At 38.5% G+C, this 15,909-nt stretch overlaps 2 protein-coding genes across 3 annotated transcripts in view; both read left to right on the forward strand.

Moving 5' to 3' along the window:
- Positions 1-2,424, forward strand: part of LOC132992840 (connector enhancer of kinase suppressor of ras 3-like) — a 45,912-nt gene extending 43,488 nt beyond the window's left edge. The window contains exons 22-25 of the mRNA XM_061062369.1: positions 4-128; positions 478-802; positions 1,183-1,373; positions 1,524-2,424. Coding sequence (XP_060918352.1) covers positions 4-128; positions 478-802; positions 1,183-1,373; positions 1,524-1,724 — 842 coding nt within the window. The 3' untranslated portion in view covers positions 1,725-2,424. The remainder of the gene's footprint in view (positions 1-3; positions 129-477; positions 803-1,182; positions 1,374-1,523) is intronic.
- Positions 2,425-3,286: 862 nt separating this feature from the next.
- Positions 3,287-15,909, forward strand: part of scaf8 (SR-related CTD-associated factor 8) — a 31,822-nt gene continuing 19,199 nt past the window's right edge. Inside the window, exons 1-2 of one of the 2 annotated variants that reach the window (XM_061062366.1) lie at positions 3,287-3,434; positions 4,680-4,763. In XM_061062366.1, coding sequence (XP_060918349.1) covers positions 3,405-3,434; positions 4,680-4,763 — 114 coding nt within the window. In that variant the 5' untranslated portion in view covers positions 3,287-3,404. Of the gene's footprint in view, positions 3,435-4,679; positions 4,764-9,091; positions 9,187-15,909 lie in introns of those variants that run through there. The other variant, XM_061062367.1, reaches the window with a different exon arrangement.

The following is a 15,909-nucleotide window of genomic DNA, read 5'->3' on the forward strand; positions in this document are numbered from 1 at the left end:
CAGAGTGTTACAGTGAAGCCAGTGACCATGAAGAAGCTGAAAGCACCGAGATTCCCCCGCCGCCTTACTCTGAACAAACCCTGCGGGACTCTGTGGATGCGTCTGATCCACCTGGGAGCACACATCAGGTCAGTCATGTCTCTTGCTTAAAATTTCCAACAGCCATTTGCACAAAACTCCTGAAATATCCGAGGCTGAGCTGCATGTGTAAATACCAATAGCCACAGTTTTCACCACAATTTAATCCAGAGTTTTTCCAGCCATCCTCATGGCAAAATTCCTGCAATAAGTCGCTGTGTGAATGCAGCATGTAATATTCAGGAAAAGTGGGCAAGGGGGAAGATGTTTGTATCCTCTGTGTGACCGGCTTGTTCTTCTTGCATGTAGTGAAGCTTCATTATACTCTTTTCTGCTGGCCAGCCTTCTTTCCCTTTCTTATGTTGTCTAACATTTGATGTAAATATGTTTATCTTTCAGGGTACCCTTCCTCCCCCTTACAGCTCTGCAGTCCCCAGTGAAGCCAACGGTTCACTCTCATCCCCCGTCAGTACGATGACATCACAGAGCTCTTCCTCCTCGCTGGCCAAGCACAGGCAGTCCTGGATGGACCTGGTCTCACAGGCGACCCCTCCAACAAGTGAAACGGCAGTGGTGTGCTCAGTTCAAGTACACTCACATCAGCCTCCGCCAGCAGAGACAAAAGTAGAGGATTCTGAGGGGTTGGAGAGCTCGTCTCACCAGGAAGAAAGTCCTGGTGCGGAGGGGGAAGGACAGAGAGTTGTGTCAGAGGTTGAAGAGGAAGGTGAGACTTGCTTTTTTTGAGTGTGGTAATATGAGATACTTGTCAATAGTAAGTGTATTTCCCTGAAGGAGATGCTGGTCAGTTCTGCCACTTTGTTATGAAACTGGTCTGAGGGCTGGCATGGAAGTTAGGCTATAAGGCTGAAACATACCAACAGAGAACATTTGGTTAACATCAATGCTCAAAGGAAGATTTAATATTATTGTTGGCACATTTTTCTTCTGCTTTAGATTTTATATATACAGTATAAATTATAATGTTTTGTAGAAGCAGCGGTGTTGAATTGTATTGATCTGTGAGTGATTTCAAGTTTTAGAGCCTTTAAACGTCATGAACTTGTAGTAAGTCGGTGTAAACATTTTTGATTTCACTTGTTGCAGGTCATCATGGAAACAGCTCAGATGAGATGGAGAAGTTATATATTCATCTAAAAGAGGCAAGCCTCTCGCCAATAGGAGATCGTAAACCATCAACCAAAAGGGAGTTCAGGGCCTCTTTTATAAAACGCTCTAAAAACCAGACTGTCAATAACCGACTGCATCTTATAAGGACTCTCAACAGCACATTAAAGGTACATTTTTCAAATTGTAAAATTGTATAGTCTATTTCTAACTCTTCCTGCTGTTTTTACATCTTTTATCTTATCCCAGAACGTTACATTACAGCTAACAGACTTCATTAACTTTCTCTATTTTCTCTGCGTTCTTCTTCTATGGCACAGGCGAAAGAGGCAGACCTACAGGCAATAGAGCAGGTGCTGACGGACCCAGAGCTGACATCAGGCAGGTTCAGAGAATGGAAGGAGGCCAATGCACCCTTGGTGCAGGAGATCTGTGTTAATGTTCACCAGCAGGTGGCACCAGAGTCCACAAACGCTGCAGCATCGGATATTGCTGCTCCAGTAGCTGAGACCAGTTTATAAAGACTATTTTAATATTATTACTGTGCTCTGCACTTAAAGGACTTCATTTTAAACATTCTGTGGACACACACTCACGGAAGCACACACACAGACACACAGACACACAGACACACACACAGACACACAGACACACACACAGACACACAGACACACACACAGACACACACACAGACAGTGGTCTTAACATTTTGTTCAATATGTAATTTGGATCAATGAAGAGTGTTTTACATTCCTTAGTGAAGATGGCACAAACATGTTATGATAGGCAGATCACATTAAAATGTGAAATGTGTCGTAGTATTCCTTTAACTGTTGCAGGTGTAGGATTAGCCAATCGTACACACAATTGTTTTTATGTTGTAATGCTGTGAACCTGTGCATAAGTTGTTTTATATTTGTAATGATGGAGCATGATGAAATAATAGATACATTGTTCTCTGCATGGAGACACTTGTTTTTACAGTATGTTTTGTCTACTTGTGTTTTATCAGATGTTAAATTTTTAACTGTTTTTGGTCAATTATTGGTGCCATGCACCCTCACTGACTGGTACATTTGCTTACAGTAACTTTTTGAATAATTTGTGTTCATTGTGCAGTTGAGAAATTACATGGTTATACTTACCATTAAGCCTTTCCCGACTGAACACCAGGGCCTGCACTAACAGAATAAATGTTGGACACAAGTCATGATATTTAAAGATTGTACATTTAAATCAATTCCATTGCTGTGTAATTTTAACTAAGATCAAACTGAATAATCTACCTTATTTCTTTTTTAAGCTTAAATTATGTATTTAACCTAATCAAACCATTATTTTTAAGTGAAGAATGGATAACTTGAGAATTTACTGCAGATGTTGTAAAGACATTAATACTAACCAGTTTCCAGGTGGAATGGTATATAACTTCTACTTGACTCCAGGCAAGTTGTAGTAGTATTATTTAGCATAACACAGGATGCATGGTGAATCATTCTCAGGAAAAACTCTAATAATGTTCTTTAAGGCAAAGCCTCCCTGGGCACTAAGTAATTTGACAGAAACACTTTGCTCGTTATATACAAACTTGTGATGAAGAGGTAACGCACAGATCCCAGGCATGACTGTATGTGCCCACCTATACACAGCCACAGCTCCAGATAAAGTAAATTTACCCCAAGCATGGAGCCCTGAATTACAAATTGTACTAGTACCATGCTCAGTGCACAAAATATATATAAACACATATTTCTGAATTGCATTTCATCTGTTTCACATGTAATTAAAAGGTCATGTAAATACTACTACATGGATGTGTAATGTAATGTGTTTGTTGATCTCAATTCTGGCATGAGAGACAGTTTGCTTGTTGTGTACAGGATAATAAAATCTTGTAATAAATAACGCTGCATATTGAATTTATTTATGGGGGTCAGAGTCACCATTGGTGATTTGTCCATCTGGGTAAAGCAACCACTGTACATTTTGATTAAAAAGCAGATGAGAACATTTTGGTACACTTGTAGTTCCCTGATGCTGCCGCTGGGGGTCGCCGGTCTCTGCAGCGCTTCCACTGAGGTTATGCGCCATATTGGCAGTCTCCTCCATCTCACCAGCCCGTCGAGCATGCATGTCTCGAACCGGTTATTGAGGAGATATCTATAAATATTCACAGTATCCCGTGAGCCGAATACAACACAATGGAGGCCGTCAAAGCATTTAACAACGAGGTTTGTTTTGAACCCTAGCAAAAATGTGAACATATTAAGTGTAGAAAATGTATTATTGCACATTTGCGGTTGCTAGCTGGCTAACGCTAGCATCAAGTTTCACAAGGCCGCTGTCTGTTCACAACAATACAACGATAATGTTAAGTCGTTTGCTGCCTAATTCATGTTAACTATCTGGGCTATGGGTGCGAATTGAACATCTCTTTCTATACATACCTTGTTTTGTTGCCAATCTATGGGCAATAATGTCCATTGTCCGGTGCTAATAATGACTAGCTATAGAAAACCCGCCGCAGCTGCGTGATAACTTGTTTAGCTATCTAACTCTTATAGACGTGACTAAAATACTTAGCGCTTACCACCGCTTTGCCATAATTATATTGCCACGTAATACGAACTGGGTTGGTGATACGGTATTGATGAATAGCGGCACTTCATATCAAACACATGAGGTAACCTAAAACAATTGCATTGTTAGGCTAGGGTAAGTGTTAGCTGTGGGAGGGCTCAGTTTGCATTGACACTGTCCTTTAACATCATTGCTGCAAATGCTGAAAACATGCAGACACAATAAGTAGATTACAAGAAATGCACAGAACATTTTAAATCAGTTTAAATATGCATTGTTTAATTGTTCTGGTGATATTTGATTGTGTAAACGAGGGCCGATACTCCTAAACAATTACTCATAATCTGTATTTTAATGAGCTGAGATTCGATGTTTATAAACTGGTGCTAGTGGAGCATGTCTTATAATCTGCATACTTTGACCATGAAAACAAATCAGTTTGTCCTATAGGTGTCTTTTTCTACCCAATGCCAAACCTCCTTTCTTAATCATAATTAAGGTATACCTGCTTACCAGCTTTAAATTGATGCAACATAACAGATAAACATCCGCTGACATGTGTGTGTGCCACATTCTCAGCCTATTTCTGGATATCTGAATATACCTGTTTAACCGATGCATCCCTGGATCCTAAATATTATCTAAACAAAAAACCTGTCACCTCTTAACATCGTCTATAATAAATCCAAACGACACTTTGTCCCTGACTAAACACATTTCCAAGATTTTGGTTTGACTAATTGTAAACAAAGCTTGCAGGCAAAAGGGGTTAATCATTTAGATTACTGCTTGTTCACAAAACGCAAACTAAAGTCGTCAAATGATGCTCAATGTTATGTTTTAGTAGTTATATCGAATGATTTAAGATGTTCTGTCTTGTCTCGTTTTTTTTTCAGCTGTACTCGTTGAATGAGTACAAGCCACCCATCTCCAAGGCCAAGATGACACAGATCACCAAGTCTGGAATCAAGGCTATAAAAGTAAGTATGTAGTGTTTAAGGTAGGGCAGGTAAAGGCGAAAAGCCAATAGTCTTGAAACTGGAATGGTCCGTAGTTCTTATGATAAGACGTTGTTCAATGGGGAAATATGTTTTTAAACACGTAGATGGTTACAATGTCAGACCTCGGCACATTCAAGGAATTACAGTATGGCACTTGAATGTTCAAAGTAGCTTCTTAAACATTGTTAAATCACGGCAATTATGTTGTTACTTAGTTATTAAACACTTAATTCAACAAACAACCATTAATGAAAGAGAATAAGGAAAATGCAAATAAAGTAAAGGTTTAAAGATTTACCCATCCGTACATGTTGTATCAGGCGTACACTGTACAATTTACGCACGATTACGTTCCCGATTTTCTTAGTACGATTACATTTGACGTCAGGCAGAATTTCAGCCTGATGGCAGGTTGTCAGTTCTGCAGTTTACGCTGGAGCACGAAGGCTGATGACGGCCCGATCAGGTGCTCCCGAACGGATGATTTTCTGACCTGTTCGATATTTTGGTCACACAACTCCTCATAACAGCACACTGAGAGTGGAGCCCAAGCAGATTCCCACACTTCCGGACTTTTTTCCCCCCTGATTGTGCTTACACAAACTGTCAGACAGCATCAGATATCACCATGGCAACAGCAGGCTTGTCTGTTAAATCTGTCCTGCCCCTTAGATCATGAAAGAAACATTAGATGGAAATATCTGCAGACCTTTACCTATTTGTAAAGATGTAGCTGCAAGTAAGTGTGTGTGTGTGTGTGTGTGTGTGTGTGTGTGTGTGTGTGTGTGTGTGTGTGTGTGTGTGTGTGTGTGTGTGTGTGTGTGTGTGTGTGTGTGTGTGTGTGTGTGTGTGTGTGTGTGTGAGGTGTGTGCATTTGAGTCGCGCATGAGACAACTTAAATACACCTATAACTCGTACAGTGTTAGTGCTCCGGTGGTGCCCGGGAATCAGGTCGTAAAGTGTTTGCACATAAATAGTAAGCTTGTTGGGTGTTGTAAACGATTCAGTCATACACTGTGAGCTGAAATTCTAACATGAATTTTATACAATCTGACTTCGAAGTTATAAACCAGTTTACTGAGCTTCTGCTGCTTATTCTCCATTCTGTGCTCAGCGTCTAAAATCTAACAAGACTTGATTTTGACGCTTTGCCCATCCCGAGAATCCGGTTAGCACGGCATAGCTCACAAGAAGAAAACAACCTGCAATCGCACAAGCAGTTTAAATATTTTTTTACCTCTGAAATCAAGTCATGTTTACTTAAGGAAGGAAGGAAGGAATATGAAGGAAGGAAATATTTGTTTGCACAGCAGACCTAGACACTTGTCCATTGGAAAGTAAATAAGATACGGACATGTTATTTTGATATGACACACTGTCTTTCATTTTTCCTCCTTTTGTTGATTATTTGTTTAAACATTTTTTATATCCCTACTGCAATCTGTTTTAGTATTTTATTTTTATATAATTTTTATCCTAAACATGCCACACCTTCCCCTATTACGTCCCTTCTGTTAATGCACTGATACGTTTACCTCCTGTGTGATGTATGCCTACTTACGACATTGTATCTTTGAAGTGCCCCTGGTAGGGCTGTGCTCAAAAAATCGATATGGCAATATATCGTCATGTGCTCCTTGCAGATACATTTATTGATGCAGATGTCACAGAATTGACATGGCTGCAGTTGATCTATGGTGCAGTTCACAATAACACCCTAACCATAGCTCTGGGATAGTAGTGTGCGATAAGGCGATCTTCGCTCGTGGAGGATTAGAATGTGTTGACGATCGGCCAAAGCAGAGCGATCATAGAACTGGGCTTCAGTGTTCATTCTATCGTGATTCAGTTTATGCTCCTACACAGACGCCTCTCCCCCTTCCCTTTTTGCGTGGCAAGATTCATCGCTGACAATGAAACTTAAAGGGATACTTCACCAGTTGAAACATGAATCTGTATTGAAATTGGGTCGTATATGTAGTAGAAATGTGAAATACATTTTGAAGTTGGTGCCTTCTTGACCGAGAAAAGGCAGAAAGTGGATTATTGGCTCTTTATTAATGTAGATGAAAGACAACAACTCCCACAATGCACAGCAGGTCTTGTGCCTCGGCTGCAGCCGCCGCCTCCTGTTCCTCCATCAGCATCAACTGCTTGTCGCTATATTGCGGCTCGTAGAGATAGCCACGAACATCCGATATGAGCATAAGACCTTCAAAATATATTGCCGGTAATGGCTACGGCTCCCTATGTGGACTGGTAGATCTTGGCAGACTGGCAACTTTAAAAGTAGATCTTGGTTCAAAAAAGGTTGGACACCCCTGGTCTACTGAGAGGCTATCAGAGCGGAGCTCAGACAAACAGACAGCGTTGGGAGATATAATCCTGTTTAATCTGTAGCTGCCGGTGATTTTCTGCTCTCTCTTGTTTTTTACAAGTTACAATCCTCTCCACTTGAAGCTCACCTGTTGTCATAACGGAAACAAGAGTTAAAAGACGTTATCAAACGGAGGGAGGCATTGATGTCAGCGAGGTCCAGACCTCGGTTGTTAAAATAAAAATGTTGATTGGTACAATCATTTATTTCCATGCATGCTGCTTGAAGTGATGTCAGTCAGCAGCTTTTTCTCCTCTCGTTCAGTGTGTAGTAGGCAGGTGAGAGTGAGTAAACATGGTGGCTGTCTGTCCATTAACGATGTCCCGCCCACTCCATGAATAAAACTATTCTTTCAGTAAAACTTACTTTGACCATGTGTCACAGAATAAACACACTCTTGATAAAGTTTGTTTACACATTTTTGCATGACATATCCTATAAACAAAGGCTACAGAAGCTATGAAGCTACAGTTGTATGAATTCTGGCGGGCTACAATAGTACAGAAATACGAGACCTTGGCGTCTACCTGTTTTCAAATGAATGCATCACTGTATAAAAATGTACCTGATGAACACTAAAAGATTTAAGGAGACAAAAGGGGACACAATACTGAATCATAATCTCAAAGTGGTGCAGAAAACCTCAAATTGTGCATACAAATTGATCCAAAAGAAGGGAAAGACGTTTCTGGTGCTAAATTTTTTTAGAGGAGACCTCCAGACCCCTATAAAGATTTTTTAAAACAGATTTTACTTACCAGTGCAGTTTTTGTGCATTTAAAAACATTGGCCAGTAACTTGCAAATTAGTCTTTAAGATCAATTGGGAAAAAAATCGTGATCTAGATCCTGCCATAAAAAAATAGTGACATAATGTCTTTTCCATATAGCCCACCACTACTCTGGGATTCAAATATTTTAATATATTTCTTTTAGGATCTCTTAGGACCTGAATTGAAGTGTTTTAAGTTGTAGTATCCTTATGCCTCTGCTGTAGTTCTCAACAATAAAGAACAACTTTTGTATTGAATTCTGTGTAGGACATGGCTCTTATCTAAAATCAGTGTATATCGCGATATATATCATATCAGGGCCTCTGTATCGTGATCCGTATGGTGTTGTGGGACATAGTCCCTGGTTGGTTTTTAGTCCACATCAAATGCAAGTTTTTTAGTTTTGAAAGTTTAAAAAAGACACAGCTGCTGACAAAAAGCCCTTTCATTGTGCAGCCCTGCAACATTGCTGTAACTCAGCCCTGCTGTCATTACACCCTAAGACATTCATATATATTACGCAGCAGCCTAATATGAGTGTCCCAGTCTGTGATTTCACATTACGTTTTGGCGTTGCAGAACCCTAACCCTATCCTGTCTCATGCCAGACACAGTTGCAATAAACCAGAAACTAAACTCACCGTTATGTATGAGCAGAAACATGGTCATTGTAGGCAAACAGAAACTTTGACAACATGTACAACATTTAAAAAAAAATGTTTTAATAGGCTTGATTTCATGCACTTGTGTTCAATATTAACTATTTGATTTAATCAATTCTGCCACCTTAACTTTCATGTATATGACTTTAAAAAGATGTCTTTTCTTTACTTAACCTTCATAATAATAATAATATCTGGTTTGAAGCCTGACAGAAAACTATGACCAAGTCCCAATGACCATCTATTGTTATAGTTCACTAAGTTGAAAAACAGCTAAGCTAAAAAAGGTTTAAAGGCCAAAGTATTATTATGGGTTTTTGTATCACATCATGTTTATTAATTCAAGATTTCTTGGCCTGACAACACAAGTCCTTAACATTAACTGATAATGTCTCCTTGCTCTGTTGTTACTCTTGTTTATTAAGGAACTGCTGTGCTATTGGTGTTGCTGTGCCTCATGTTTCTTGTGAATAACACCCGTTTCCCCTTCCCTCAGCAGCTCTCCCAGCTCCCCCAAAGCACTGAAAGTGAAGCAGGAGGATGGGGTGGAGAGAGTTACAAAGAGATAAAGAGAGTCCCTAACCAGCTTAGGTAGGAGTATGGGTTGTTTCAAAAGGAAGATGGAAGAAGACTGAAATCTCTTGAACTTAATTTGCTCCCACACACTCAGAGAAGTGTGGATTTTGCTGTTGGCACGTTGATTCCAGTCACTCTCTGGTTGTCATCAGCAGGCTGATGTCGGTTGTGAGCTCTTGTTGTCTTGAAATTGTCTGGTGACATCATTTTAATTGAAATCTGGTTATGGCATAGTTATTTCTTGGTTGTACAGCAAGAACATTTCAATGTTGCTTAATGAGGCGAATCAATGCAGCGTGAGCAAACACTAGTGATGCAAATTAGTGCTCCCTTGATTTGGTAAAATTGTGCCATTAGGATTTTAGTGGACAAAATTGCGAGAGGGTAGACTAAAACATTTACTGATCAAAATAATGCATTGTGTTTTTGTTGTGTACATTTGTAAGGCATTATGAGCTGCGGATCATTTTATCAGATGAGGAAATTGAGAAATTATAGAAAAATATAATTTTGGGATTTCATTTTTTTTTTTTTTGAAAGGTAGTAGTGCCCAGACCACCCCTGTAACCGCCCCTTTATTACAACATTACAAACTCAAAACAGAAGTCCATATGTCAATAATATATTTGCTTTTAAATCTACAAAAACACTTTTATTTGCTCGATGTAGCTTAGACAAAGTTGAGCAGACCTTTCAGTGAGAAGATGTGTGTGGATCTCTGGCTGCTCCTGTGATGCACATTTGGCTCTTGGTGTTTTATTTATGACCCTGATCGGAACGTTTACACATGCACACATTTATTTAAATCACATCATCGTCATGTAACTGCTCATTCTCATATTTAGATTGCAATTATATTAATCGTGCAGAACTAATGCAAGTAGATATTTAATTTTATAAAATGTTTCTTAAAGACAGTCAGTTTTTCAGCTTTTACTCTCAATTTAATGGGCATCACATATACCGTTTACATATCACAAGGCTTAGGCTGGTAATGTTTGAGATGCTTTAAGGTTGATATTATTTTAGGATGTAAAACAGTTTGTTCAGAGTTGTCTTGAGTTGTAAATGATTCAACAGTAAGACATAGTCAGTATAGTTTAAAAGACAGTATTCATAAACATTGTTAATTCATACATTCCAGAGGGATGTCTTTCATGGTGCAAGGGTACTGAATTTGTTTTGTTTTGACAGAGCAACAGAGTTGTCTTCTGCAAACACTGTGTGCTATGATTATCAATTTAGTCAGCCTAGCTAGCTCCCTCCTTTGTATTAGTTATTAGTTACGCAACAGATCACAAACCTCCTGGATCGGATCACATTTTTCTCAGGGATCGAATCGTTTGTTCAGATAGGCCAAGACATTTGTAATATAACCTTTCTTCTAATCATGTAGCCATGAATTAAACTGTGCATTTTAACAGCACTACAAATGAAAATGCATCTCCAAAAATATATCCAGCCTCAATTTTCTTCAGTAAACACATTGCAGTGATTTCTAAAGTTACGATACAAGCAGTTAGATATACCTGAACTCAATTTCAATTTTAAAAATCTAACTTAGAGATGCATCATTTCAGTAACAGTAATCTTTATCCTAAATCAGGGACATCCACTTTACAAATGATAGAAATATTTCTGTGAATAGCTCTATTGCAGTAAACGACAGAAATCCTTTTTTTGTTATCTTTTTTCTTGTATGAGCATTGACAACATTGAACACAACATATACACACCTGTCATGGAGTGGATTTGTGTCAGAGCACTGGCTGCACCTGCAGCCTTTGCTGTGCGAGTCAGACAATACAAACAGGATGGAACAGCTCCTTTTATATCATAAGAATTACAATTCTTACACTTCAGTTTAAAATGTTTAATCTGAAAACCTTGCAGTTGTTGTTGTTAGCTGTTTATGTGAAGCCAGCACAATTCAATGCAATGCAGGGTTTGCAACAGCTTTGTATATCCTCACACTTAATACCAACAATAACAACATTATGAATTATGATAAAGAAATATCTGTATCAGTACATGTATCAGAATCGGATCGGAACTGAAAATAAGAGGATCAGTGCATCTCTAGTTTCTCATGTAAAATTTCTGTTTGATGCCACCAATTGACACCTGCATGACAACATGAGAGATGAAGTGGAGTAATGTCGTAGCAGTATTAGACATAAAGTAACTATACGCAATATAGTATCACCGCTTTGCGACTCGTTTTCTGTGTGGAAAATCCACAAAAAATCTGCAAAATAATATTTAAAAACACTGAGTTGTCTTCCCGTTTGTACAGTGGATCTCCATGGCGCCTACATGCACCATGTAAACAATACCTTCTTTTCAATGAGGCTCTGCTCAGGGATTTAGCAGCAGTGTATTTATATTACACCATGTTGATAAAAAAATGTCAAACCACGGATCACATGCAGTATGAAATGGTGATCAACTGTGATCTGTTTCACCACTACAAGTTATCAATGAAATCAATACTCGTGTTTTCTGATGGGATATCTTGGCATTCTGTAGGCAAGATTGATAGTTTTTTTCATGTAGACATAATATTTTCTGTGCCCTGCTTTATAATATCAGTTTAAAATTTGAATTGATGATTCTCTGGCAGCTGTTACACCAACATTTCTTGGGATATAAGCATACATGCAAATGATAAATTAAGTACTGTTGAAATATGTAACCATAGAGGGAGTGCTTTACAAATCAAGTTGGTTTTGTCCTTTCTTTTTGTGTGGTGTTTGACTTGTCCGTTGTTTTTAGGTATTGGTTTTTCTTTTTATCCTCAGCCAAAACAAGGAGGGCTTTGATAAGAACACCTCTCCCTCAAGTCTTGCATGTGATGCAGTTATCAAAGCCTGTGCTGTAACTTGTGGTTTGTGCACTAAGGACTGATTATGACCTTTGAAAGACTGCTGTATTTCTTTTTCTCGGTGTACACGATTATTAAAGGTGCACTTTGTAGTTTTGGTAGATAAATGTACAGATTATGTGGTATGTTCATACCTCTATACACAAACTGTCTTTAGAGGGAACATTTGGTCCCTGGGACACTGTCCGACGAAAAAAATTCTACAACAGAAGTACTGGTGTATAAGACACACTTTTAATACCTATTTTTTTGTCTTAAAAGTTGGCTGCGTCTTATACACCAGTGCGACCAATATACCAGTATAAAATACTGAAACACATGCCATCATTACAGCGGGTGCAGCAGCCCCTATCAATGCGACCTGACGTGATTAAAAACCCATCCCCATTCATTGTGTATTGAAAGCTGAGTGCACGCTGTGCTGGGAAAGACGGCACAGCGAGAATCAATTTTTTCCTTTGAATAAAGTTTGTGTATTTAGTTCAGAAAATATAGCATAGAATTGTTTCACTTCTCCAACTTTCAAATTTCACTACCAAATCTACATAGTGCACCTTTAAAGTGTGGTATAAATTAGAGCTCCAGTTATCTGCTGTGATAACAGCATTTACATCCTTAAGCGTTCTAAGACATTCTTGTAGAGGTCACGCTCACAGAAAAAAAAATATTGTCATGGCAAAGAGCACCAAGGTTCCAACTTCCAAGTGTTTTGGCACTTTGAAACCATCACTGGGAAGTTTCTAGCATCCTTGCAAGCAGCAGACAAAGATAACTGCTGCGTTTTGTTTCATCTGTCCTCTTTGTTTAAAACACCACCGCTCAAAACATTAACTGCAGAAATTGCAAGTAGTCGCAGAGTTGGCGTAACGTGTGAAAAAAAACCTCCAAACTGCTTAGCGGTTGGTGTTATCTCCCTCCATGCTATGTTTGCTCCGCCGAAAAAAAAAAATTCTACCAGCGCACTGGTGACAGTGACGTTGTGTGTACACATGCTTGCTGTAAACACAGAATAGCGTAGAAATGAATGAAATAGATTGGCCTGATGGATTGGACCCTTGGATTGGACCATTGTCACTGATACCTGATCTGGCTATTTGAGTCAGTATCGGACGGATAGACCAGGCTCGAATCTGTGCATCCCTTGTTTTTAGTACTTTGTGCTTTTGTCTAAAGACAGTTTTCCACTAACATGCAGTTACATGCAAGAATCATTTTTACCCATTCAGTCTGTTGTTTTTTACATTTAGCTTGAAATCTCGAATAGGAAAAAAAGACATGTAGTGATTAGCATTCATCTTGTGTAATAGTGTTGAATATTTGGTTAAATGGACCTGGTCAGTAATTTCAAGATATGCTGTTTTTTGCTTGTTACTTGAGAAATGCAAACCAAGGTAAAACTCTAAAAATTTATCTTTTTGTCAATTTTAAAATGATGTCCCCAAATCACAGTTCTTGAAAGATAAGATTATAATTTAAGATTATCAGATAATTGCTTCAGCAGTTTAACGGGGTAGCTATATTATATGGATTCTTGGGACAACGATATCATGTTTGCCAATATCAAAGAGTTGGCCACAATCCTGTATTGATTCGATATCATGTACACATCTAACATTATCAGTTACATTTCACCTTAAGAAAAAAAAAACTCTGTCTGTACATATCATGGATCATCAATGGTTCTGTTGCACTGAAAGTGAACAGGTGGCTAGCATTCCCATGTGTACCCACATGACTCATGAGTGTTTCTGTGTCAAATTTTGAGATTCCGTCTGTGTTCTATGTATTGCAAACAATGTAAGGGCCCTAGTGTCTGCACTACTTTAGCCCTTCATACTTTCTCTAGCTGTATAAAAGTGGCATATGTACAGTTCATATGTAGTTTTAAAAGACATGGGGGATACTAATGAGATTAAATCTGTTAACACATGGTCATGCAGTTAAGAATTAACCTTACTTTTGTTCTACTCATTCATTTTGATAACTTGATGAATAAAGGGGTTTGGGCAAACTTTTGTCTTGACAGACACAGAATGGCCTCATAAAGAGAGGTAGAGGAAGCTGCTGTCCTGCTTAGATCACTTCTAGAAGCTTTTATTTACATGATATATTTTATATCAAGTTGCACTACACAATCTATGAATTCTAGAAGGTCGGTAACAGCTTATGTTTACGTACAGCGCCTGTATCAGACATTACTTGCACTTCTCCAGTGATGAGTAAGATGACAAAAAGAGATTGTTTTTTCCAGATCTTCGATGGCGATCATAAACTGAAAAATACAAACAATGCAGATAAAAAGAGCTGGGTGGCCCACCAGGATGCAGCCTATGTCCAATATATTTCCACTTAACTGTTTTGTCCCTGGAGAGGAGTTATTATCTTCTTTCCTTATCTCATCTGCTGGCCATTGTCCACTTGCCGATTGCTTGTTTGATAGTTCAGAATGATGCATATCTGGGTGGAAACTGTCAAACAGGCATACAGATGGAATTTCAAAATAAAAGCTACTCTTAAAGATGACAATGTAGGTGGATGTCTTTACATTTGATCAATTTGATTGGATCATTGTTTAATCCATTTCCTGCATCGTCACATTCCTATTATTTATAGTTCCTCATCTTGATGAATTTTGATTACATTTAATCAGATTTTAGGGCTAAATCTATCTTTGCACAGTTTGGTGACTGACACCACCTGCAGTAGTTTATTGACATCTACTGTCAATACGGGTGAGGAGGCCCAATAAACCCCTTGGGATCAATACAATATTTCTCATTCCCATGTAGTGCTGGTGATTTGTTGGCATACTCAAAAAACCATGTGCACCGTTGACAGAATTTTGAGTACGACCCATGTATCGTCTGGCTGGCATTATCATTGTTTCTTGGACTTCCACACTAACCTCTTACTGTATTCACCTTTCGTAATGCACTCAAATGATACTTTTTTGAATAGAACATAAAGTGCTGAACACCATGCAGACAAATTGACATTGCAATATCTTTTCTCTCTGCAATGTATTTTTCAATGTTAAAAAAAGGAAAATAAACCAGATAAATTCTGCACAATCAACAGCCCACATTTGAAGCCCCAATATATTCAAGCATTTAGCCAAAGTGCCACTGATAACGGTAATATACCCAGTCAAAGGCTGCCTCTCATAAACGTCTGCCTCAACCATACAGCAGAGCGCTCTCTCTCTCTAGTTTTATACTCTAAGCACTGTCTGCAATATTTATAGCAGAGTATCTCAGATGAATAGTTTTGCACCAAAACTAGTTGACAAGATAATGTAAATATTCTGTTAACGCTATTTTTGAAATCTTGCAGCCAGATGAGTACCTTTTTTTAAATCATGTTAGTGCAAGTGTATGTTGTGCAACCCACATGGAAAAGGTCTTTTATTCATGCACCGTATTTCACTGTATAGACTGCTGTGTTGGCAATCAGTGATTTCTCCTCTCTCTAATGTGGTTGTCTTATTCTTTATCTGTAATAATAACTTAATAGTTCTGTGTATCCATTGCACAACCAAAAGTATTTTAATTTATTTGACCTGATTAGGGTCCAGGGTGTTTCCCGGCTCAGAATGAGGGCGTGGTACCTTTCCTAACTTGTATATGTGCATAATGTATCATGCGTACTGGCAAAATTAGAAATTCTAATAATTTTCAAATGTAAGAAAGGATCTCACATTAAAACGGAATATATCACAAATGAGCATGCCCAGTCCAAAATGAAAAACAATACAAAATAAAAGCTCTGTGTTTATTTCCACACAAAATTCTGAGCATCAAACACTGTAATTCCTCTTTTGTGGTATATTTTGGCAAAAACTTTTTTTAAAAACC

This window comes from Labrus mixtus, chromosome 18 (genome assembly GCF_963584025.1).
Source record: "Labrus mixtus chromosome 18, fLabMix1.1, whole genome shotgun sequence".
Taxonomy (NCBI): Eukaryota; Metazoa; Chordata; class Actinopteri; order Labriformes; family Labridae; genus Labrus; species Labrus mixtus.